The sequence below is a fragment of the Quercus lobata genome, chromosome 7 (assembly GCF_001633185.2).
Source record: "Quercus lobata isolate SW786 chromosome 7, ValleyOak3.0 Primary Assembly, whole genome shotgun sequence".
In the NCBI taxonomy this organism is placed as follows: domain Eukaryota; kingdom Viridiplantae; phylum Streptophyta; class Magnoliopsida; order Fagales; family Fagaceae; genus Quercus; species Quercus lobata.
Genome location: NC_044910.1, coordinates 22,672,934 through 22,698,554, shown reverse-complemented (window position 1 = coordinate 22,698,554; position 25,621 = coordinate 22,672,934). Strand labels below are relative to the sequence as shown.

The window sequence follows — 25,621 nt, the reverse complement described above, 5'->3', positions numbered from 1 at the left end:
TCCCATGCATACGTACTTCTTTTCAATATACTTGATATATTTGAAACTGCTTGGGACTTTTCTAATTGTCATTCTTTCTCTCTCCCTCTCTGTTAGTTTACGTTAGTCGTGTCTATGGCACCTAAACGTAAATCCACTCCAGCCCGGAACCCTTTTCGTTCTGGTGCTTCTTCATCATCTGATCCTACTCTATCTCATATCCAATTCCGTGATAATGATGCCTTTAAGGCATTTTCGGAGAACTTTTCTAGACAAGGCATTCATTCGGAATGCCAAGTCATTTTGACGGATTTTGCAGACACCGACCTTCCATCTGTCATTCACAGTAAGGGATGAGAGTCACTGTGTGACGTCCCGGTCACCTATCCTCCCGTGCTTATCCAGGTGTTCTACTCCAACATGCACGGGATTGATCGGTCAGTACCTCTTTTCTTCACTCGCGTTCAAGGTACGCGCATTCCTATCACACCGCAGCTGGTTGCGGATGTGCTTCGGGTCCCTAGGATAGAGTTTCCTGACTATCCTAGTTGTGAGCGTCTGAGGACTGTGTCCAGGGATGAGCTCATGTCTACTTTCTGTGAGCGCCCTTCTGCTTGGGGTGAGCGTCTTTTTACACCATGTCAACCTTTTGCTAAAGGTCCTAGATTCATAAACATGGTGATGACTTTTGTTTTGCATCCCTTCTCTCACTATAACTCCATCACAGAGCCTCGTGCTTGATTTTTGTTGTCTCTTCTTGAGCATCTTACCATAGACTTCCCTTCTCATTTCATTTTGTCTATTATAGATGTTCATCTAGATTTGGCGTCCCGTGATAAGCTCATCTTTCCTTCTGCTATCACGAGGATCTCACGCCATTTTTCCATTCCTTTTCCCTCTTCCGACTATTTTACCGTCATGTGTGCCATAGATTACGCTACCATTAAACGTAGCGAGGCCCAACTTCGGTCGCGACAGTCGGATTCAGCAGCTCCTTCCTCCCGTTCAGCTCCATCCCGTTCGGCACCATCCACATCGGCTCCTTCTTCTTCTTAGGGCAATGTGTCTTTAGGAGACATCATGGCGCAACTGCAGGGCATGAATGCTCGCCTAGATACTCTCTATGAAGTTGTATCAAGTGAACGTTCATGTCAATTGTATTGCACGACGACAAGCGTCCATGGATGGTTTTGCTCCTAAGGCTACTCCTTCACCATCTTCTCCCGTGGCTTCTGCTTCTGATGATGATGGTGATGATGATGATGTTTCGGATGATGCTGATGGAGATGCTAGCTCTACCGATGAGATGTCTACTTGACACTCTTGCCCTTTGTCACTCGTGACAAAAAGGGGAAGTAGTTTTGGTATGAGAGTAGTCTATCTTAGGGGGAGAGTTAGTATAGGATCATTTTGTTAGGGGGAGTGTTGATACATTTTGAGTGATGTAGTGAGGATAGTATGTATCTTTTCTTTTCTTTCTTTTTAGATACATTACGCTTGTACATGAGGTCTTGTGACCATTTATAGACGTACATTGTACTTATCTCTTTCTTTATATTGATGTATGTTTTTCTTTCACCTACCCCTTCATGTGTTGTTTCTTTTCTCCCTTTATATACATGTTTCTTATACTTGTATGCAATCTATTATTTCTGTTTCATACAAAGATGCCTTGATAAGTTTTGTTTAAAGTGTTTCAGAAATACAGGTTGTCAAAATCTACTTGCCATAAGCTCTCTTCTTGCAAAGTTTTTCAAGAGTTTGTGTTAGGATAGATTTTATTGTATTCAACAAGTGAATATGAGTTGAGTAATTTATGACTTCTCTCATATGTTCATTTGTTTGTTATGGTTTTGTCACGGATTGCCAAAAGGGGAGATTGTTAGGACATATGTGTTTCACATGTTAAGAACATATGTCATGATTTTATGTAATTGGCTTATCTTTTGACAAAACGCACTTTACTTGTATTTGGGTAGATTTAGGATGTCTTTAAATACTTCAAGAAATCTTGTTTCAAGATCAAGTATTGAAGCCTACAAGTCTATTCAAGAAAACAAGTTCAGAGTGCAAAATCATTAAAGCTCGACAGTTGGCTCGACAGCTGCATCTATCGAGCTTAAGGAAGCTGTTCTACATTCGGTGTGCTCGACACCTGCTCGACACCTGCTCGACACCTGCTATCTGTCGAGATTTAAGATTTTCAGAATTCCAATCTGATTTTCTTGAGATCTGTGAATGTGTCTTTGGGTTTTCTTTTCTCCTAACCCTAAACATATAAAAGGACCAGTTTAAGGGTCGTCAAAGAGTTCACAAGTTGCACAAGCTTTGAGCAAACTCTGTTCAAGCAAATTGTGACCGGAGACGAAGTTCTTGCCCTAGCTCATCTCTTTCTCTTGAAGAAGTTGCTGTGTATGTGCACCGTAGGGTTTTGTGACCAAGCATCTTCTTGATCTTCATCGTGTGGATGAACTGAAGAAATTTACAACCAACAACCTTCTTAATTGGTGATTGAAGTCGCGTACTAGGATTCGTGCAATTGGTTAGTCACATACTGGGAGTCATGCAACTAAAAGGGAAACTGTCACTACAGAACAAGTCCAATTGGGTATTGGGGTAAGGGTTCAACTGTAGGTTGTTAAGGTACTTGGATTCCTTTACTTGTAACCGCTTGTTATGATAATAGTAGAGTTTCGAGAGTGGTGACTTGAAAATCACCCGGTGGGGTTTTTGCCGTTAGGTTTTCCCCATTTGTAAACAAATCACCATGTTATTTATTTTCCGCTGCATAATTAGTTTATTGGTGATTTGTTTGTACTACCACGCATTTGCATGATAAATTGATTAATTAATAACTTGGCTAATTAATTAATTAATTTCTATCACAAGGGGTCATTCAATTTGTAGCCTATCATGTCTGCTGTTCATGCGTTTGCCACGACCTGGAGGCTCGTTTGGCCTTTGGTGCACGTTCTGCTACTCATTCTTAACCTCTTATGTTGTGGATGAGTCACTAGGTTTTCATTCTTTATATCTTGCTTCCTCCCTGGGCTAGGTCTTGCTTGGGCATGGACATTTCCTTCTTCAATCCAATCCATATCCTCTTTGTGGGTTGGCTGACACATTTGCCATGTCACCCCATTGTTTCTACCATGTTATCATTTGATTTGTGCTTGTTGGGCCTCTTTTAGGCCTGCTGTACACTTTCCTTCTGCTCAATTCCAGTAGCCCAATACTATTGTTAGGCTTGTACTCACACTGTTTTTGGGCTTCCTTGGCCCATTCCATCCCTTTAGGGCTTTCTTGGTCCATTTTATTCCTTTGGGCATCCTCGGCCCATTTCATTTCCTCGGGCATCCCCGACCCATTCCAATCCTTCATTCCTATGGGCTTTTGCTAAGTCTTTTGGGCCTTCCTGGCCTAAATTACCATATCATTTACTTTCGGGGTTTATAGGCTTTTCCACCAACCCCATTTACTTAGTTCCTTCCTTTGGGCTCCTTCGGCCCATCTTTGCTTGCTTTCCATTTTTCATAATTCTCATAGGTTTACTACTTCTTTTTTTGGGCTCCCTTGGGCCCACTTGCTTTTTTTAGGGCCTTCTTTTTTTTTTTTTTTGATAACCGTTTTAGGGCCTTCTAAATATCTTATAGTTGGACCATTATTCCTGTCATTTGGGTTTAATGGTTTTCTTTTCACTTTGCTAATTCTTCTCCCTTATTTTCTCCCATATTGTTGGGCTTTTTCTTGTTATTAGGCCTTCTTGCCAAAGTGGACATCAACACATGTTGATAGACTAGACCATATATGATAAAGTATATTATTTGAAACCATGTGTTGTTAAGTCAAATTAGACCCAAATCGCACGCAGATAAAAGATTGGGTTTTAAGTAACCCTACTTATTTGATCTAGTTGAGATAAGATAGAAGGATTAATACAAGCCTATTTTAAACATCCAACAATATTTGACTTTTTATGGCTGAATCAAGCATTATTTGACTTGTTTGAGTGGGATCACATTGCAATTTGCCTTGACTTGCCCTGGCACTAGATCTCAAAGCTTCCGTCAGCTACTACATCATTCCAACACAAAAACGTAAACATTAGACCGCCACAACCTATAAATCAACCCTTTTTTCAGCATCAAATTTCACACACATGCACCACCATTCTCTTACCTTCCAAAATGGGCAGTGCAAGTAGGCCTATTCTCTCTCTCCTCTGCTTCACCCTTCTCATCTCCTCTACTTTCTCAGAGCTCTGCAACCCACAAGACAAAAAAGTCTTGCTCCAAATCAAACAAGCCTTCAACAACCCCTACGTCCTTACCTCTTGGAAAACAAACACCGATTGCTGTACTGACTGGTGTTGTGTCACATGTGACTCCACCTCTCACCGCATCAACTCCCTCACCATCACTGCTGACAACCAGCTCTCTGGCCAAATCCCACCTGAAGTTGGTGACCTTCCATACCTCGAAACCCTTGAATTCCACAAACAACCCAACGTCACTGGTACTATTCAACCTGCCATTGTCAATCTCAAACACCTCAACTTCCTCGGACTCAGCTGGCTTAATCTCACTGGCCCAATTCCTGATTTCGTCAGCAAACTCAAAAACCTCACTTCCATTGACTTCTCATTCAACCAACTCTCTGGCTCAATCCCACCCTCACTTTCGGAGCTTCCAAAGCTCGGTGGACTTCGCTTGGACCGTAACAAACTCTCCGGACCACTCCCCTATTCTTTCGGCAATTTTCCTCAGGGACTATACCTGTTCCTATCTCACAACCAACTAACCGGTCCAGTCCCAACCTCGTTCGCCCACATGGACTTTGGCTATATTGATTTGTCGCGAAACAAACTCGAAGGCGATGCATCTGTGGTTTTCGGATCGAGCAAGACCACAGAGATCGTGGACTTGTCGAGGAACTTGTTGGAGTTTAATCTGTCAAAGGTTGTGCTCCCCAAGAGTTTGACTTCTTTGGATCTTAACCACAATAAGATCTTTGGAGGTCTTCCTGTTGAGTTGACCAAATTGAATTTGCAGTACTTGAATGTGAGTTATAATAGGCTTTGTGGTCAGATTCCAGTGGGTGGTAAATTGCAAAGCTTCGATTATTCGAATTATTTCCACAACCGGTGCTTGTGTGGCTCTCCACTCACAAGCTGCAAGTGATCTTATAATGGATTTGCACAGAAACTGAAGTGGGTCTCTCTGTAATTTTCAATTTACTACTACAATGTACTAAGTTTTTCAAAAGCTGTAGTCTCTAGTAATAAGTTTGCTTTATTGCAAATTTAGTAAGATCGAGAACAGACAGGAGAACTATGTAATAAAAAAACATGTCCTTCGCCGCGTTGTGCTAAGAGATTAGGAAGCAGATTCGGTGTTTTACGTACAGCTAGGCACAGGTTTATCTTGTTACAGGAATTTATCCATTTTGAGAATATTTAAAAACACAATTAGTTGATGAGAGTCTTTGTAAGTTGTAACTTAATTTCAAAAGCCGCGATTAGTTAGACAACATGCCGCTTTCATGTTTACTGTTTAGTCGCGATGAGTGGTATTATCAAATAGTAATAAGCCGGACTGTTCCCACGATATGCTCGTTTCTCTGCTACTCACACAACATGATTTTTCAACACGACATCTCACATTTCTTCTCCAATCTTCCTTTCGTTCTTCATCCTTCACCCCAGTCACGCCGACCGATCCGACGACGTCGTCCAACCCAACGGCGGCCACTACTCAGACCGGCAACGACCACAGCGAGACCTTGACCATAACCCCGAACACTTCATTCGTTGTTTGCGCTGTCACACCAAGGTAGACCCACCACACACTCTCTCTCTCTCTCTCAGTCTCTGTCCCTGAGACCCCAAAAAAAAAAAAAAAAGTGCAGTGCAGTCGGACCCAACTAAAATGATAGTGACAATCACAACAAAAATAAAAAATTAAAAAATTGAAAAAAGAAAAAAAGAAAAAAGTGCAGTCGGACCCAACTAAAATGATAGTGACAATGTATCATGTTTGCTAATTGTTGTAAGGTGGACCACTGATAAGAAAAAGTAATTATTATTTATAACAAAAATGCAAAAATCAAGCTAGTTCTAGTTAGAGTGTGCCGAAGTGGGAGGAAGAGTTTTTGGCTTATGGATTTTGGTCTTTTTTTTGGGTTTTCTGATGAGAGAAGATGGAAATGAAGGAAGAGCAGGAGAACGCGGGTTGGGGTTCTGGTGTACTGGTAGCATAGGTCAGAGTGCGGGTCCCAATTTTTTGAGTTTTAGAGGTTAAAAACAGAACCGGGTTTAGGTGCAATTTTGTTTTTGTCCAATAAACTCATTTTCAAAAACAAATGAAAAATATACTTCAAAAGCTGATAAATAATCTGTACAAAACAGGTATCAACGTGACATTTGTACATATGACATTCTATTCTTGATTGTACGAAACAATGGCAGGAGATAATGAAAATCAAAATTTGGATGACATGTCAATTACCCTCTATGTACTGCATTAGACTAACTGCCTCAGACTAAGGTAGTTCTTGGTTCAAGTGATTTTTGGGGAAGATGGAATAAAGGGAAGGGAAATTTAGAGGGCTTTGGATGAGGGAGATTGTTTGGTTGGGAGGAGAAAGAGGAGGCAATTTCTGGTGGGCCAACTTTTTTAACTCAATGTTAAGTTTTGGCAAAAATACAAAATTGACCCTCTAACTTTCACCGTTTTTCATTTCAGTCCTCTAATTTTTAGTTTTGTCAATTCAGTCTTCTAACTTTCAATTTTTGTTAATAAATGGCTCCGTTACAACTCAATTAGTGGTTGCCGTTAGAACTCCTAAAACGACACCATTCCCCTTCCCCTGAAACAAAAATGGCATCGAACAATCGGTGACATCGTCGCTGTGTAAACCTCTATGGCTCATCTTCATCATTATCCCGAAGGGCTTGAACGGTAATTTGGCCACAACCTTGCCTTCAAACAAGGAGTTGAGGAGCCCAAAAATGATGAAGAGAACAAGAGCGACCACCACACCAAACTTGAACTTGAGAGAAAGGTCGCGGCTGGATTCCTTGAGACTCGTCTCGACGCGATCGATCTTCTTGGTCTTGGATTTCTTGTTGCTGATTTTGACTTTTGCGACGGAGGACGAGGACGAGGAATTTGGGGTTTCGGTTTTCATGGTCTCGAGTTTTTTGGCGGCTTTGTCGATTGAAGAGCGGAGGGATTTATAGGAGTTGGTGTGGTAGATGAGGAGCTCATAGATGTTTCTTTGTTTTGTTTTGATTCAAGGGAACAACATTCCCCTTATTTTTTTTTTTTAAAGATTTTTCTTATTTTATTTTAATTCTGAATTTATAAAAAAAAAAAAAAAAAAAATACAAAACGGTGTCGTTTCAGGAAAACGGCGTCGTTTCAGAGTTCTAACAACAGCCACTAACTGAGTTGTAATGGAGCCCTGCATTGACAAAAATTGAAAGTTAAAGGACTGAATTGACAAAACTGAAAGTTAAATGATTGAAATGAAAAATGGTGAAAGTTAGATGGTCAGTTTTGCATTTTTGCCTTAAATTTTTATTTATTTTATACTCTTAAACTTCATTTAAGAATTCATAAGGGAATGTAATAGAATGGAATGATCATAAGGGAATGAAAATGAATAGAATGGAATATATTTAAGCAAGAGAAAAGAATGAAATGGAATGGAATTAAGTAACCTTAAGTGGATGTTTTAAAATAAATGAATGAAAATAAATAGAATGTAAGTTATCTTATTTGAGAGTAATATAGAGGGAATGGAATGAAATCATGTTATGATAACATTACTATTAGACTCATATTTTAGAATAAATGGTTGAATATATAAGGGTATTTTGGGAATTTTAGTAAAAAATTCATTAAATCTAATTTCATTCCCTCTTATTTCTCCCAATTTCAGGGAGAACGAAAATTTGAGATTTTAAGGGAATAGAGAGGAATGAGTATTCTCTCCTACTTATTCAATTCCCTCCCACTTAAACTCTCAAATAAGGAAATGGACTTTCCATTCCCTCTATTAAAACTCTCAAACAAAGGAAGGGAAGAATATTCTAAAATTATTTTTTTTAGTTTTTTCTATTCCATTTCATTCTCTCATTCCAAACAAGGGCTTAACAGAATTTTTTCCTTTTTAAACTATTAAATTTTTTTTTTATGTAATCAGGGTAATGGAGCACATTTTTGCAAATTACATTTTCTATCATCTAATTCTTCTTTTCGACCAAACAAAAGGGGTTTTCATCAACTTTCTTATCCATCCTTCCAACCAAACACACAGAGGAAAAATTAAATTTTTTTTATATCCCTCAACTTTTTAATCCCTCACCAAACAATGCCTAAGAGAGTGACCGCTAGACAGCCCACGCCCAATAATAAATCTCTCTTTTTCAGTAACAAATTTAACACCACCATTCTCGTCTAGAATACTAAAAAATGGGTAGTACAACTAGCCTTCTCTCCCTCCTCTGCTATACCCTTCTCATCTCCTCTACTTTCTCCGAACTCTGCAACCCACAATACAAAAAAGTCTTACTCCAAATCAAACAAGCCTTCAACAACCCCTACGTACTTGCCTCTTGGGACCCAAACACCGATTGCTGTGACCGGTATTGTGTCACATGTGACTCCGCCTCTAACCGCATTAACTACCTCCCCCACCTTCTCTGGCCATCTCTTCGGCCAAATCCCACCTGAAGTGGGTGACCTTCCTTTTCTCGGCACTCTTGAATTTCACAAGTTTCCCAATCTCACTGGTCCTATCCAACCTGCCACTGTCAAACAACAGTACACAGATCGTGGACTTGTCTGAGGAACTTGTTGGAGTTTAATCTGTCCAAGGTGGTGCTCGCCAAGAGATTGATTGCTTTGGATCTTAACCAAAACAAGATCTATGGAAGCATTCCTGTGGAGATTACGGCACTGAAGTTGCAGTTCTTTAATGTGAGTTATAATAGGCTTTGTGGTCAGATTCCAATAGGTGGTAAATTGCAAATTAAACTTCGATTATTCGACTTATTTCCATAACCAGTGCTTGAGTGGTGCTCCACTTGCAAGCTGCAAGTGATCTTATAATGATTTGCCCAGAAACTGAAGTGGGTTCCACTGTAATCTTTAAATTACTACTACTACGACAATGTACTCAGTTTTACAAAAGCTGTAAGTCTTCGGTAATAGTTTGTTTTTAATCCGTTAAGATTTGGGTATCCAATAACAGGAAAAAGAAAAAAAAAAAAAAAAAAAAAAAAAAAAAAAAAAAAAAAAAAAAAAAAAAACAACAACTACTACTAAAATCTAAATAAATATTACCATTTTGATTAAGTGCTATAACAACAAAAATAGAGAAGAGACCACAAAAATCAAAAAGACCTATTAACATTTAGGTGCAATTTGTCCAACAAATTCATTTTCAAAAAATGGAAAATATACTTCAAAAACTGAAAAATAAACTGTACTAAACAAGCATCAACGTGACATTTATAAATATGACTTTCTATTCTTGATGGGTCCGTAACAATGACAGGAGAAAATGAAAATCACACTTTGGACAACATGTCCTTACCAAACAAATCCACACTTCTCCAAACCAGAATTGAATAGAACTTTCATCAGCAATGTAGGCCAACTTGTAACCAAAGAATCAGTATTGTATTAATGACATTTATTATTGACATCCGTTTGTCAATTGGAAGCTGTGAAAGTGAGGGTAGGATAGAACTTTCATCAGCTCTATCCCACCCTCACTTTCATCAGCATTGTAACCAAACAAATCCACACTTCTCCAAACCAAATTTGAGTAAAAGTTTCATCAGCATTTTCACCATTTAACATTGATTTCAATGTCACATACAAATGAAGTTTATCAGATGATAGTACACATTGAATTTGATACACATTAAATAGTAATGCACAAAACAACCCCACCTCATACTATCTTTTTTTTTTTTTTTTTTGGTTATTGTTTTGGAACCGCGGGGGGGCGGGGGGTGGGGGGGGGTTTCTCAAATATCAGTTATGATTCATTTTACAGGTTTAGTGAGGTGAAGAAGATTACCAAGAGAATAAATGCAGTATCTTCTCATATGGTGACGCCACTCTCATGATGGAGACTCTTTCCATTCTAATCTGTTAAGACCATCAACGATTGCCCTCCGGAACTCACCATTGTGTAGAAGGAAGGATGAGACATGCCCACCAGTGACCCATCTCACTTCTGAACCAGGCCAAGCCTTTTGAAGCTCCATCACAGAGTGTTTTGGAATATACCCATCATCCTGAAGCATGATTGCAGTTTAAGAATATAGCTCCCAAAGCTATATTTGGCGAGGAAGCAGTAAAAAATAAAGAGCAATAAATTACACAATGAAGATACACCAATCATAAGCAATAAGGGGTATGGATCCTGTGCAGTAGCTAGATGCAATACCTGATCGATGGTTGGGAGTAAAAGTTAAAAAGTTAACTTTCTCCACAGACATCAGATCACGCAAAAAGAAAAAAGGTAAAAAGTTAACTTCTTTTTTTGCCTAATTGGACAGCCTTGAAGAAAAGTTAACTTCTTAACTTGTGCTCCCAACTGTCCATAGGTATTGCATCCCATGCAATAACTATTGCACGGGATCTTGAATTCTTGATCAGGGAAAAAGAGAAGGCCCTTTATTGTGGGTGCTTCAGGTTTTAAAAAGCAAAGGCTGCTTGCATCTGGTTTGTTAACTCAGAGTTGTTTCAGCATTTTGTGAATTTGTAAGGTGCCTTACGCTTTTAAGGCAGGTTACCAGCTGCTTCTTAAAGCAGCTGAACTTCTCATTTTTCTGAAAGCTGCAAACTCCTAATTAGCCCCTATGATTGTGCCCAATTATTTTGTGTTTGTGATTTTTTTTTTTTTTGGTCTCAAAAGGTATGTTTGGGACAGGGAAAGGGGAGATAGAAAGGGGGAAAGTAGGCTAGAATGAGCTAATTTTAGTATATTTGGACCATCTCCCTCTCTCCCTCTAACCAAACATTTGGTAAATTTTGAGGCTGTTGTAAAGAGATGCATGTGGATTGTGCTTGAGCGCATCAAGATTTATATGCCCAAGAGAACTACAGTTTATAATGAAGACTTCCTAATGCATACAAGACTTACCTACAGAATATTAACTTCCATGGATTGATTAACACTAAATTTCAGATGGTATAAACTTTGTACCAATTGCAGCCAAAGGCGCTTAAACACCCCCCCAAACAACACAAAAATCACCCAGAAAAAGAAGGAAAAGAGTACAGAACATTCTTTCCTAGGTGTTACAATGCAATGACAGTCAACTGCAAGGATGGGAAAGAGAGAGAGGAACACGAGCTTCAAAGGTTGCTTCAATTCTATCTAACAGCATTCTTTTTTATCCATTTCTTTTCCCTTTTTTTTCTTTTTTTTCTTTTTCACGAGATAAATTATCAAATTATTAAAAGAGGGAAATTGCCAACTCCTTGTCAGCCATGCTTAGAAAACATGCCTATAAGTACTATAAAGATAAGACAATTAATAAGGATAAAGAAGACAACTATGGAGTCCTCATAAATTTTCTTAAATGACAAGTTCAGAAGGTAATATTGAGATCTGGTACTTACAGTAGCAGCAACAAATATTACAGCATCGGGGTTTTTGGGAATCGGAAAGCGTGTGACATCTGTGAGAGACAATACATTTCGCATCCGTTCTCTCACCTCCTCAAGAGTCATTGCAGCCTTCTGTGCTGCAAGATCCTCTCTTAGTGCCTCCCATGCAGTAGCATGCTGTAATATTCCTTCACAGAATGCCACAACAGCAGAGTGTGGTGATAAAAAAGGAAGGGTTGCAACAGGTGTAGGGTGAAGTGATCCAACCATTGCAGCATGTACACCTCCTGAATTCCCAAAAACCATCAAAGTTCGGAGGGAAAAAAGAGACTTATCTTTGGGGTGTGAGTGCTCCACTTGTAGAGTTAACAATATATACATTTCTTTTTACACACTGAAATAATATTTTTATGTAAGCCAACAAATTAATTCAAAGTTTGAAATGACAAATTTGACCGACAAAAGATATGATCTCAAAGCTAGATTAGATCTAGCTAACTTTAATCTCTAGTGAAGGATTCAGTTTGAGCCTTACCCATGCTCAATCCACAAACACCCGTCTTGCCAAACCCTTCTTCAGAGTCTAACCAATGTAACAGTCCGCGGGCCTCTTCAATGGTTGCCCTTCCTAATAAAAGCAAGTCACTAACGCACAAAAGTTTTGAACCAAACTGCATCATAGGGCGTCTTTGTCCATAGAAAGGGCTGCAATTAAATATTTACCTTTATTCAAAATCTCATAGTTTACATTAAGTAATTTAAACAGAAGCACTTCTATCAATTTCTAGGAATACACAGAATTGGCATTTACCTCTCAAGCACCATGGTTGCAATGTTTTCCTTCAACAAAGGCCCACCAAGGCGCAGTCTCCGTTCAAAGGTATGGTCCCCAGTGCCTGCAAAAAGAGGCTACAAGTTGTAGTCCAGATGGCTAACTACCAAATGTCAAATGCACCAAAGGGTGGAGGTTCCTTCAGTGGTAAAGGGTGTAATTTGAAATAGAATTTTGAGATTTGGCAGGATACTAGGAAATAATGAACATTGTTAATATCTGAAATTAGTATAACAAATTCAGAAATTAATCTGGAAAGTAGCACAAACAAGAATATACTCAAGTGAATGTGTGCAGAAGGAATAAAAAAAATTGTAGTTTTCAAAGTATCAGAAAGGTCACTATAATATCAACTGTAGTTAGTATAGAAATTCCCATGAATAATTAATTACTTGAATAATTCACAATAGTGATGGAAGACACATGCTCAAATGAAAAATATTTGCATTTCAGTTTGGAATTAATAAACCAAAAATTAAACATTTCACCAACTGACTAATAACTACATTCTAACTGCCAAGAGGACAAACCTCAATACTTATTTCCCAATGGATACAGTATTTTCCAGCAGTAACATACATTGGAGGAATATAAACAAAACCTAATGCAAAAACATATAAATCTGCCAAAAATATTAAAAATACTTTAGTTAACCTTTACTAAGTGTAGTTATCACATTATCCTTAAAGTTAGACTTCATTGAGGAATTTTCCCTTTGGATAACCCCTTGGCCCTGCATCCGAGGGGGGAAGGAAACCAAAAGCAAAAATGAAAGGAGTCAAACATTTCAAAAGGAAACAAATTATATCAAAACTAAAGGTTCCAATCAATTGATAGACAATGGAACTAATCCAGAAGCCTAGCTCATGAAACGCACAGAAGCCTAGCTCAACACACAGAAGCCATTTATTTACCCAGTCAAATATTAAAGCTTTGAGTCGTTTCCATGCATTTAAACCAAAACTTAAAGTTCCAACCAATTGATAGCCAATGGAGCTAATCCAAAAACCTAGCTCATGAAACAAATGGAAGCCATTCATTTACCAAGTCAACTATTAAAGCTTGAGCTGTTCCCGTATGAACCTTACTTAAACACCAGATTTTACTTCTTTATTGAAATGCATAATTAGAGTAGGGATTTCAGCCAGCGTAAAGCCAATCCAATCAATCTAAACCAGCCCTCTTTACTTTGCTGCAGGTCAAAACCTTATATGGTTGCAGCAAATTATCATAAGGCTAATAAAAACCTGATGAATTCTCCAGTAAAACAATGTAAACTCAAATTAAGGCTTGACCAATTGAGAATAAAAAATCCTACCATTAACCATGCACAAGCTAATACATTAATCACAGCACCAAAACAAACACTTTGTGACAGATAAACAAAGCAATAAAACAAGAAACTCGCTTAAACGGTTAAACTCTCCATCGACAATGTAGTATTAAGCTAAAGTTCAATGCAAAGTCCTATTTCTGAATTACTGTGGAAGAAAATAAAACCAATATACCTGCAAGATGAACCACGCAGGCCATCCTCTGTGGCGGCACAAACTTGGGAGTAAGGAAAGCAACCCTTGCATTGTGGCACTCAGGAGGCAATGCACTTAGGAGTTGCTCATCACAAGGGGTCCTAAAGACCCCTTCTCTTAAACAAGCAGTCTTGGTCTCCCAAACTGTGTTCCAAACAGGTTTCACCAATGTGGGAGGACAATTCTGACCAACCACTTCTGGGAAAAGCTGTTTGATCATTCTCTCCAGCAATTCAAGCTTTGAGCCACCCCATCCTCCAGAGAAAAATAGTGGGCTTATCTTTGTTCTGTGCATAAATGCACCATAAACGTGGTCCAACACATTATGGAGCGTTCCAATATTAACTGTGACCATTCTGAGAGAACCCCACAAACTCAAACACCAAACAACTAATGAAAATTTTGAATATTTTATTCAAATTTTGAAACTTCTTTGAGAAACCCAGAAAATGTTATTCACAATAGTGAACTAACAAAAGAAAATTTTGGGTTAAATGTCTATCTAAAGCTCAAAACTTTTACAAACAAACAATAACAACCCATTAGTCAGGAATGAAAAGAATCAGATTTTTTGAGAATTTCTAATTAATTAGTAGATCTAGTCAATCGAGTATGACATTAAATTTTGAGAAACCGAGTGAAAGTAAATTGAAACCAGATAAATCACAGAATGAATGAGATATTCAAATTCGAATCCAAGAAATCAAGGAATAAAACTAAGAAGAATTATGAATCGAAGTCCGTTTGCCATAAATAAATAAATAAATTATTAATTAATTAATAGGAAAGGTGTTAAGAGAGAAAATTAGTCGAACCCAGAAAGAATAAATTAAACTTGATACTTACAAAGAAAACCGAGGGAGATCAAATTATGAAAATAAGAGAGAGACAGGGAGAGAGAGATGTACTCCAATTAAATTACAAAGAAAAACCGTGGGCGGAGGATTGGGGTCCCACGTGCCACCTCCTCACTCTCACCCTAAATCCTCGGTTTCTTTTTTTTTTCTAATTCTAGGTAGGATAAAATAAATGCATAATAATAGGCAAGATAAAAGAGTTTATTAGATTCAAGCAAAATATAAGGAAAAATTATTAGGTATTCCCAGAGTACTATAAATGTGTACTCTCTTCTTTTTTCATGTGTATTAAAAATATTTAGTATTCTAAAAAAAAAAAAAAAATACAACACAAGTTAGCCCCTTTTTTTTCTAAATAAAGTTAGCCCAATTTTAGTTTTTGGTTTGGAATATAAAAATATTCTCTGGAATATGATATCTTTATTCAAAGAATGTTATTATAATTATTTCCTCTTCTTGAAAAAAAGGAGTTATTTCATTTTCTTAATATATATTTAGATGGATAAAATTTAGGTTTAGTACTTTTAAGTGTTGTTCCTTAAGTTCCTATTTTAAAATTCAACCGTATAACTACTTAACTAGATACTTTCATCCCATGATAACTTTTAAGTTTTAAGTTTTCAAAAAAAAAACAATAATAATATAAAGGTGATCAAAATCAAATATCCTAAAATAATTGTCTAACATCAACGCATACAATACTAAAATAATTATTTTAATTATTTATTAGGATATCACTGCTTAGGATTTGTTTTCCTAAAAGACCAAAAAAAATATTTTAAGAGACAAAATTGAATGTAAAAAAAAAAAACAAAAAAAAAATCATCTGATCCTTAAAGATGAATAAACCATAATATTTTTAATTAATTAAGAGACAAAAGTATAATCCATAAAGATGAATAAACCATAATATTTTTAAAAAGATGATTACTTAGCATAAATACTTTGTAAAAAAAATTATATATTTAGCCTTTTTGTTTTTTGAATCATATTTTTGCTAATTAAAGGATATTAATTTGGGGCCATGATTGTAACTTTAAAAAATAAAAAATTTTCCAATTCACACAGTTGTGGGTACCCCACTTTTTAAATAGGGGTGGGTTTCAATTAGCTTAACCAGTAAAATTTTTTATGATTGTATAAGAAATTTAGGGTTTAATCCCTACCTACACAAAAAACTGATTAGTGTCTTGGTCTGATGATAAAAAGCTAACATCAGAAGCAGACATCATAAGTTGAAACTCTCAAAAAAAAGAAAAATTATGGAGTCCATATAAACCCTCAAAATGGGAATCCATATGCCCACACCCTTGAGCTATTTAGTATTGACCACCTAATATAGAAATGCTTAGGAATTCAAGAGGATTCATGACAGTCCTGAAATGATTAGTTTTTATATTCAAAAGTATAATCCATAATGATTAGTTTTTACGTGTTTTTTTTTTTTTTTTTGGAAGTAATTTTGTATTTTTTTATGAAGATAATTGAAGTATTTAAATACAAATAGATAACAAATACAAATAGGAATAAGACATTTGAATACAAATGGGTTGTGAGAATAATGGTGTTTTTTTCCCTTTTATACGTGAGATAGTATTACTCTTTTAACATTTTTTGGAAGAAGTAATTTTTTTTTTTTGATAAAGATAACTGAAGCATTTGAATTCAAATAGATAACAAATACAAATAAGGATCAGACATTTGAATTCAAATGCGTGGTGAAAGTAATGGTTCCCCCCCCCCCCCACTTCTCTCTTTTGTACGTGAGATAGTATTACTGTTTTAACCTTTTTTTTTTTTGTAGGAAAAAATTAAACTAAAGGGCTTGTTATTTCAAAATTTGTATGAGGATATTTTGGTACACCAAAAATTGAAGACGAAACAAATGAATTCTCTTATTAATAGTATAGAAGATTAATGAATAAAAAACAAGAAAACATTGGGTTTGCCTAACAAGTAAAAAAATTTGAGAGGACTCAACGACTTCTCGCAGCCATTGTGGCTCAATGCTATGTCAAAATCCAACGACCAAGCAAATCGTGACTTACATTCTTAGAATTGTGCACATCAAGCCTTCGCCTAACAAAACCAACCACACAGACATGCCCCATGGCATATCACAAGAAAAACCCAAGATCCCAGACTCCATCGGTAGCCACATGCACGATCACTAGCTTTGGATTTGACTCCACGCGCCGCCAAAGTTTCTTGACTTACAGATCAGATTATAGCACACGCGCCGCCATGACGGCCTTGTCGTCCTCTAATCTACGTAACTTGAGAAACTAGCCCTTATACGTCCTCATACACACCCTCATGCGCCTCCAGAATTCTGTCTCGCCTCCACGAGCCGATAGACGCCGTCACGTGCCGAAAAACCCTGATGATGTCATGCTGACTTCATCTTGTCCACGTCATCGACACACAAGCGTGCCATGTCATCAGCCACGCAAGCCCTAATCCTAGTCAATGCCACATCTTCAGAATGATGTCAGGGACTCTGCAACCCGATCCATGACCCGACCTCGAAAACCTAGAACCGACTCGGACCGTGGCTGACCGTTGACTTTGAACCTTTTTTTGTTTTACTTTTGCGTTGACCTTTGACCAAAAGTTAAACTTTTTGAGAGGACCTATCTTGCTAAGATTTTCGCGTAGATTCCAATTTTGGACTCCGTTTCTTCATTTGAAGCTCTGAAATTGGTTAATTGGCACATTCTTCATCATGGTTTCTTCAAAGGCATTCTTTAAGGCATCTCTAAGGGATCTTCTCATGCTTATCCAACCTCAAGCCTTCATCAAGTTTAGCCTTGAGTTTAAGGGAGGGTGTTAGAGATATATTAGACATATTAATAGGCCTAAATCCACTCCTATTTGTACTAGTAGTCTAGGGTATAATTGCCTATATATACTCATGTTAGGGTCTATTATAATACAGGTTATTGTACTACACTCTTACATAATAAAGATGTAGCCCTTGAGTAGGGGTGACAAAGTAAGCCCAAACCCATTTGCCCACCCACTCTAATTAAACCCAAACCCACTCTAATTAAACCCAAACCCACCCAATTATTAGCTGGGTTAAATGGGCATCAAACCAATTAAACCCAATAATTATTGGATTTCAACTAAAAACCCATTTAACCCAAAAATAATATACCCAAATTCAACTTAGCCCTTCCCATAAATAAATAAATAATAAAAACCCAGCCTTCAGACGTTTCCGGTCACTCGAGCTTAAGTTACTCAACACACTATTTGAATGATACACAGTCTCTACAATAAAAATAATTATTTAAAAATTTTACTTTAAAAAAATTTTCCTACATTTTCTCGATAACCAAACAAATTTTTTCAAGTGGAAAGCAGAAAATGAAGGAACTCAGTGACTCACTCTTGAGCTATCTAAAACTCTGATCAAGTTGAGCTCGGCCAACCTTGAGCATCTCGAAGACCTAGTCTCCAGCAGCGGCTTCTTTATCGAAATACTCCTTGGTTGCCTCCACGATCTCCTTCAAGTCCTTATGCCTCGCCACCCTCCTCTGGTCCAACATCTCTCCGACCGTGTAGCTCATCGTTGTAGTCAGGATCCAAGTGGTGGCTCCGATGAGGAACGTCGAAAGACTGAGCGCGCTGGTGGAAGAAAAAGCTTCAGATGATTGCATTGAACTTTGGTCATTTTCACTTTAGGCATTTTGGTAATTTTGATAATCAGGTAATTGGGTGGGTTGGGGTTTACCCATAATAATTGGATTGAGTTGGATTTGGGTTAGAAACAATTAGTTAAATGGGTTTTACATACCCAAACCAATTATGCCAACCCCAAACCCACCCATTTGACACTCCTACCCTTGAGAGATTCCTCCTTAGTCATAGGTCGACAAGGCTGAACCACGTAACCCTCGTGTTCTAAGTGTTCTTATCCTATGCTCCCTTCCACATCCACTCTAGCATACACAACATGGTATAACACATCGCATTGCTAAAATATTTAACAGTAAGTAAATTAACATCAAAGCAGATTATCAAAAAAAATAAATTAATATCAAAGCAATAATAACAGTTTATGTATTATGCATAAATAATCAAGTAAGTTTTAACTTCTCAATTAAAAAATAAATAAATAAAAGAGCTTACATTAGAAGACAAGAATTGAGTGGGTGGATTAATATGCTTTTTGATCATTCGAACTTCGATAGTTATAATGGGGGAGGTTGGATTTGAATCTAGACGTTTCTATATAGAACATCCAAAGGTGTCAATTCAGTTAAAGGGTGAATTAGTATTCTTTATCAAATAAGCAATTTATCTTCCTTAGTATGGATGAAAACACATTTGAACAAAGAAGAAAAAGATATCGACCTTTTGTGGGAGTGAAGAACTCCATGGGTTTACCATTAATTAAAATAGAATATCATTGTTGATATACAATATTGAGACTTTTAACGAGCAAATTAGCCATATCTTATGGTATATACTGGGAATTGGGACTTGACAAAGTTGAGACTTCTTAACAAAATTAAGAATCACTGTGTGTATCAAATTAAATTAAGTATAATTATTATAATTTTATAGTAAAAAATCCATTTATCTCACTTATTTTCGCATGAAGAAAAAGTAGAAAATAAAGGATTTTATTGTGTTTGTTTTTAGACCCCTTAAAAACACAACCAGATTAACCTAGTTATTTAGCCAAGTTATTACTTAGTCCAAATTTCAGATCTAGGTTAACACAATCATATAATCATATCAATGTAAAGTGCGGAAAATAAAGAACACAAAGATATGATGACCCAGGAAACCAAACCGGTAAAAACCTGGGAATGATTTAATCTAACTATCCTCAAGGTAAAACAGAATCCACCATGAAAGAATCGAAGTTTATACAATAGCGATTTAGACCACTAACATCCTATTGCTACCTCATGTAGAAAACTTACTGACACGACCATATGCAAGCTCCGAGATCACAGACTCCTTCTTTCTTGGATTCCTAGCAAGTACAAGCACTCCCACTTGTATATCTTTAAGCTCTTATTGCAGCAACTGAAATGATCATCAAGCTCTTAATGAAATCTCCTTCTTGATAATCCTAAGCATGTGTGAAGGCAACCGCCTCTCAGATCTCATAAAAGATTCACACACACAGCAAGCAAAGCAACCTCAAAAACGTGACTAGAGTTTCCCTTTTATACCTAGGGCAAAACAAAAAACCCTACACGGCATATGGGCTTAAGGCTGAGTTGGAAATTCTGCAGAAAAAACATTTTGCCCGACTTTCGATTGATCGAGCCAGTTAGAATTGCACATTCAATTCTGCAGTTAACTCGATTCCAACTTTACATAAAAGACCTATACTTTGAGCAAGTCTAAACAAGACCAACATCTGTTTGATTATGATTTGCCAACATTACAAAATAAAGTTCTAATACATTAGTTCATAATTACTTAGAACCTAACAAACTTCCCTTTTGACAATCCATGAAAAAACACAAACACAATGCTCAAAGTTACAAGGAAAACAGCCATTTACAAACAATAAAACCCATTACAGAAAATCCAACCTAACTACTATCCATCAATTGCAAGTGTAGACAGTAGCACGACTGAATCAACCTATATATTTCCTGAAACATTCAACAAATGCATAAACGCATGTGTGGAAAATACAAGTAAAAAAATAAATAAATTCTTGATTTCACATAACACAAAATAAAGACATATATCATGAATAACTCATAAATATAAATCAATAAGCAATGTGAAACAAGAAACATATACAAAATAATGTATCTCCCCCTATCATGAATAACCCAAACAAAAATACATCAAGAGCCAAAAAAAGGTAAATACACAATGAAGCACCTAGATACAATCTATAAGCTCCACAAGCTCCAACATACAAAATCTCCCCCTAACTACAAAAACCCTCTACAAATGTCCAAATGTACTCCCCCTTTTCATGACGCAATGCCAAAGGATAATCAGAATCCATCATCAAAAGGAGGTGGCGGAGGTAATCGTCTAAAATGCTCCAGATCTGCTCGCAAAGCGTGGATCTCGTCACGCAAGTCCACCAAAAGCTGACCATGAGCCACCTGAACAGTCATGACAGTCTCCAACGTACGACAAATGTCAAAAACATCCGAAGTAGATGGTGGAGGAACAGTAGCAACAGTAAGAGCAACAGACGCCTCAATCGAAGTATTACCTGTAGAAATGGGAGGAGGGGGTACGACACCAGAAGGCTTATCCCTAGGATGTTTAGAGCCAGCTCTCATATGAGCAGCCCTCTGCCGAAGAAAAGAGGCACCTATAGGAGCAACTATGTGTACGAGCTTAGAAGCGGGAAAGTCATCTAAACCTAAAAACAACAAAATCCGATGAATGAAAACCGGATGGAAAATAGCATGAGCGATAGAAGAACTCCTATAGACCTCATTCACAAAACGAAGAAATAGATGAGGAAAATTGATAAGAGCATCAGTAACAAGAGCATACAAAAATGCACAACGCTCCAAAGGAATGGTGTGCAAATGAGAGATAGGCCACAAAGAATGACAAGCTATCCTAAAGAAAAGATAGTGAATCTCAGTAAACTCAGCAGTAGTGATCCGAGGATCAGAACCCCACTGGATAGAAGATCCAGTGATGTACGACATAATGTCGTCAAGGGGTGGAGACTCTGAATAGGAATAGACAGGATGTTGGACCAACAGTACCCCAAGAGCATCAACCACTACCTTAGGAGTAATGGTGTACTCTTCACCTCATATCCAACACTTAACTAGAGTGTTGAAATCATAGACGTAGATAGAGAGGTTCGAATAGAACTCTCTAATCAGGGTAGCTGGGGGTGGATGATCAATATCCATCAGTGGTAACCAACCCCTACGCTCAAAATTAGCCCTAATGGCTGAATCAAGCTCATCTAACACAACCTTTCTGTCAACCCAAAATTTTCTCTTAATGTTCAGCGTCTCATACAACTCTTGGTTTTTCACACTCGAAAACTTATCACTCTCAAAAGAAGGCTCAGAAGAAGTGGAGGCTTTCCTATTGGCTCTAGTCTTCCTAGTCATGGTGCTAGGGTAAGGACAAAGACACAAGAAAAAGAACCAAAAAGAAACAAAAAGAAAAACCAAGGGCAGACTGCAAGTTAGCACAAAAAAATATAGAAATAACAATCTATATGATGCATAAACAGTATAATGTTATGATGCATGCTCTAATGCAATGAGAATAAGTTCAATTTGAGTTTAGAATCACAAAATTGGCTTGAGCATAGAGTTTATAACAAAAATCCCAAAATTTGAAAAACCACTTGTTCAATTTGTAATAAATTGACCAATTGATCATTACACAAGTTGGAAAACAGTTTAGAATGATCAACTCAATCAACCCAACAAGCCAATTTCATCAATTAATCTCAATTTGAACAAAATCCCTAATTCAGGTATATTCAAGCCCTAGAATTTTCAATTTCTCACAAATCACCAAATAGATCAAATTAAACCATCAAGAACAGTTATATATAATCTTAGAACAAAAAACCCATTGATCAATTTGAAGAAAACAATCTTGAATCATCAAAAACCCCAAAAATTTATAGGTTCGAAATTTCCCAAAAAATGCATGAAACTTGAAAATAAATGCAAAAGGAAGGGTAAAAGAGTCTTACTAGCCTTAGGGGAGAAAAACCTTGCAAAAGAATTGGAGGAAAACGACAAAAAAATTTGATTTAAGCCTTGACCGATCGAATAGAGAGAAAGAGTGTTTGAAAACTTTTTGAAAAGTAAGTTGACCACATGAGAATCAGGTTTAAAAAAAACTCTCTATACGATTTTCGATTGATCGAAAATTAGGTTCGATCGATCGAAAATGCTTTGATTGATCCAATATCAATTGAGCATCGATCAAAATAAACAGAGGCTGACCAAAGATTTTAAACGCAATTTCAATTAATCAAAAAACAGGTTCGATCGATCGAAATTCTGGAAAAAAACAAATTTTTGAAAAACAAAGCAATTTTGTACAAAAACTCCTCAAAGCATTGAATTTTATGAATAAAATGCATGAGTATGAGATGAAATATTTTTCAAAAACACAAGTTTTGAACCCAATTTTCCCAAAATTAAGAGTTTCAATCCATTCCCCTTAAATTCTCAAGCATCAAATTTGTTTTGCATAAAACTCAAGGAATTTTTCAAACTTGATTGGTCAAACCAAAGACACACACAATAATATGTACAAAGTTTAGCAAAAAGTAACTTGTGTAGTGTGTGCAACTAGTAAAAGTTTGAGATACATGTGAGGTGATATATAAATAGAAATCAACCACAAAGTCTACAAAATTCATCACATAGAATTTGAAAGAGACTATCACCTAAAGAGTTACATCATATAACTCCCACATCTCCTAGATCATAAGCTTGCAATCATGTAAGTTTCTTAATTTGCCTCTTATTGTACACACCAATTTTAATTGAGTAGAAACTTTATTGAAATAGCCGGGATAATGTACACACCAATTATATTTGATTGATTTAACTTTAAGTCCAATAATGTACATACCAATTTTAAGTAATTAAAACGAGGCTACACCTTATGTTCTTTTTGTGCATGTGCTACACTTTCTCGAGCACAAAATCTTATGATATGCACTAAGGTGTTCATGATTGGCTAGTGAATAGTGATGAGATGGTTATTTATGCCTTTCTCAAAAGGTTCAAGTCCAACAGTCAAAGACATATAACTTCAAGATCAAGACAAAGTGATCAAAGAATATAAACATCTTCCCACACAACATGCACTTCAAAACTTTAACTAGTAAAGTGCAATAAATAAGCTCATCCAAGCTAAACAAGGTACAAAGACATGTTTATATGAAAATAAATTGACCAATCTTGTTTTTCAAAAACCAAAAAGATAATACACAAACATAATTTGCTTCCTTTTTCCTTTTTTTTATTTATTTTTTATTTTTATAAAAAGAAAACAAAAACAACTTAGAATGAAATGCATAATTGTTATGCAATGCAAATCCTAGAAATAAAGAAAACAAGAACCAAAGAACAATGGTCACAAATAGTAGAGCAATGAAGCACAAGGACCATGTTAGAAAGACTCAATTAGATTGAGCCTTTTGCATGCAAAACTTTTTAAATGCACCTCGAGTATTGGAGTTCTTATTCATATGAGAATAATTACTAACTCCAGGATTGGAATACAGGTTTAGATCCTTTACCAATTCACCAATAAGTATCATAGAATCTTGTGCTTGAGGTACAGGTACTTTTGGTTTGTTTGCTCGCTTAGCAGCTTGTAGCTTGTAACAGTTTGGACAAATGTGTCCAAACTTTCCACAAAAATGACAAACCCATGCAGGCTTATCATGCAACTTGCCCTTAGAAGGGTTAGGAGCCTTAGGTTTAGACTCTTTAAGATCAACCCTAATCTTCCTAGAAGGTGTAACTTCTACAAATTTAGCCTCACTCACAAAAGGTTTGACAATCTCACTCATAGGGGGTTCGGAGGAAGAAGAAGGAACAAAGTTTGTGGAATGGGGTGCAGGCACAGAGATGCTTTCTATAAAACCTAAGCTAGTTTTGTCAAAGGGAGACTTTTGAACACTCAGGATGTGATCAAGTTTGGAGCTTGCAGACCTATCAGTTTGTTCTCTAGCAATAGATAATTCAAGTTCCAAATTCTTAACTTTATCAAGTAAAAACATGTTCTCAGTCTTCACATCATTCAACAATTCATTAGCATCAAACAGTTTCACAAGCAAATTTTTTTTTCAAGTTCAAGAGATGCAATTTTCTTTAAGCCTAAATCAACACTCATAGCATCCTTTGTAGCAATTTTGCAAAGTTTATCGTAGGCTTCTTGTAAATCTACATCCTCAGAGAGTTCCCCATCAGAAGGGTTCTCCTCAACAGCAACACTTTCATCAACTATAGCAATAGCAGTGAAAGCGATGAAGTTTCAATCATCATCACTACTAAACTCATTGTCAGAAACTTCATCATCACTAAGGGTTACAGCCATAGCCTTACCCTTAGATCTCAAGAATGTAGGATATTCAGATTTCACATGACCATACCCTTGACACCAAAAACATTGTTGACCCATAGTATTATTAAAAGGTTGACCTACTTTTTCTTTAGGTTTTTCAGTGTTATTAACCTTAGTGGGATCATTCCTTCTAAAATTTCTAGGTTCAGCAGTATTCTTACCTCTTGCCCTTCTGTTATTGTTCCTAAGAAAGTTTCTAAAGTTCTTGGTAAGGTAAGCAATCTCTGTAGTAGAGAGCTCATCATCAAATCCACTCACATCAACATCATCAACAGACTTAAGAGCCATTGATTTGGATTTGCTAGTCTTAGGTAGGTCTAACTTATAGGACTAAAGAGATCCTACAAGTTCATCAACAGGGATGGAATCCACATCCTTGCTTTCAGTGATGGTAGTCACTTTGGGTCTAAAATCCTCAGTTAAAGATCTAAGAATCTTCCTAACAATTTTAGGTTGATCATAGATTTCACCCAGATTATATGCAGAATTAACAATATCATTAAACTTAGCATAGAATTCATCAAAAGATTCATCATTAGACATCCTAATGCTTTCAAATCTAGTTGTTAATTGCTGCAACTTATTAATCTTAACTGCCTTTATGCCTTCATGCACAGTCTGAAGGATATTCCAAGCAGTATGAGCAACCTCAACATTAGAGATTCTCTTAAATTCCTCCATAGAAACAACATTAAAGATGGCATTAATAAC

General features: G+C 36.8%; 3 protein-coding genes across 4 annotated transcripts; 1 reads left to right on the top strand and 2 right to left on the bottom strand.

Moving 5' to 3' along the window:
• The first annotated feature begins 3,824 nt into the window (after positions 1-3,824).
• Positions 3,825-5,614, top strand: LOC115953659 (polygalacturonase inhibitor-like). The gene has a single exon (XM_031071410.1). It carries the CDS (start codon positions 4,167-4,169, stop codon positions 5,157-5,159), a length of 993 nt encoding a protein of 330 aa, XP_030927270.1. The 5' UTR covers positions 3,825-4,166; the 3' UTR covers positions 5,160-5,614.
• Positions 5,615-6,795: 1,181 nt separating this feature from the next.
• LOC115951754 (calcium load-activated calcium channel homolog) lies at positions 6,796-7,167 on the bottom strand. The gene has a single exon (XM_031068903.1). The coding sequence runs from the start codon at positions 7,165-7,167 to the stop codon at positions 6,796-6,798; it is 372 nt and encodes a 123-aa protein (XP_030924763.1).
• Positions 7,168-9,751: 2,584 nt separating this feature from the next.
• Positions 9,752-14,926, bottom strand: LOC115954127 (protein ABHD18-like). Of its 2 annotated transcripts, XM_031072027.1 has the most exons (6): positions 14,823-14,926; positions 13,956-14,332; positions 12,427-12,511; positions 12,151-12,320; positions 11,628-11,902; positions 9,752-10,294 (listed from the first exon to the last, which is right to left on the bottom strand). In XM_031072027.1, the coding sequence occupies exons 2-6, from the start codon at positions 14,329-14,331 to the stop codon at positions 10,118-10,120; spliced, it is 1,083 nt and encodes a 360-aa protein (XP_030927887.1). In that variant the 5' UTR covers position 14,332; positions 14,823-14,926; the 3' UTR covers positions 9,752-10,117. The 2 variants fall into 2 exon arrangements, with proteins under 2 accessions (XP_030927887.1, XP_030927886.1); XM_031072026.1 differs by having other exon boundaries at positions 13,956-14,872.
• Positions 14,927-25,621: the final 10,695 nt, after the last annotated feature.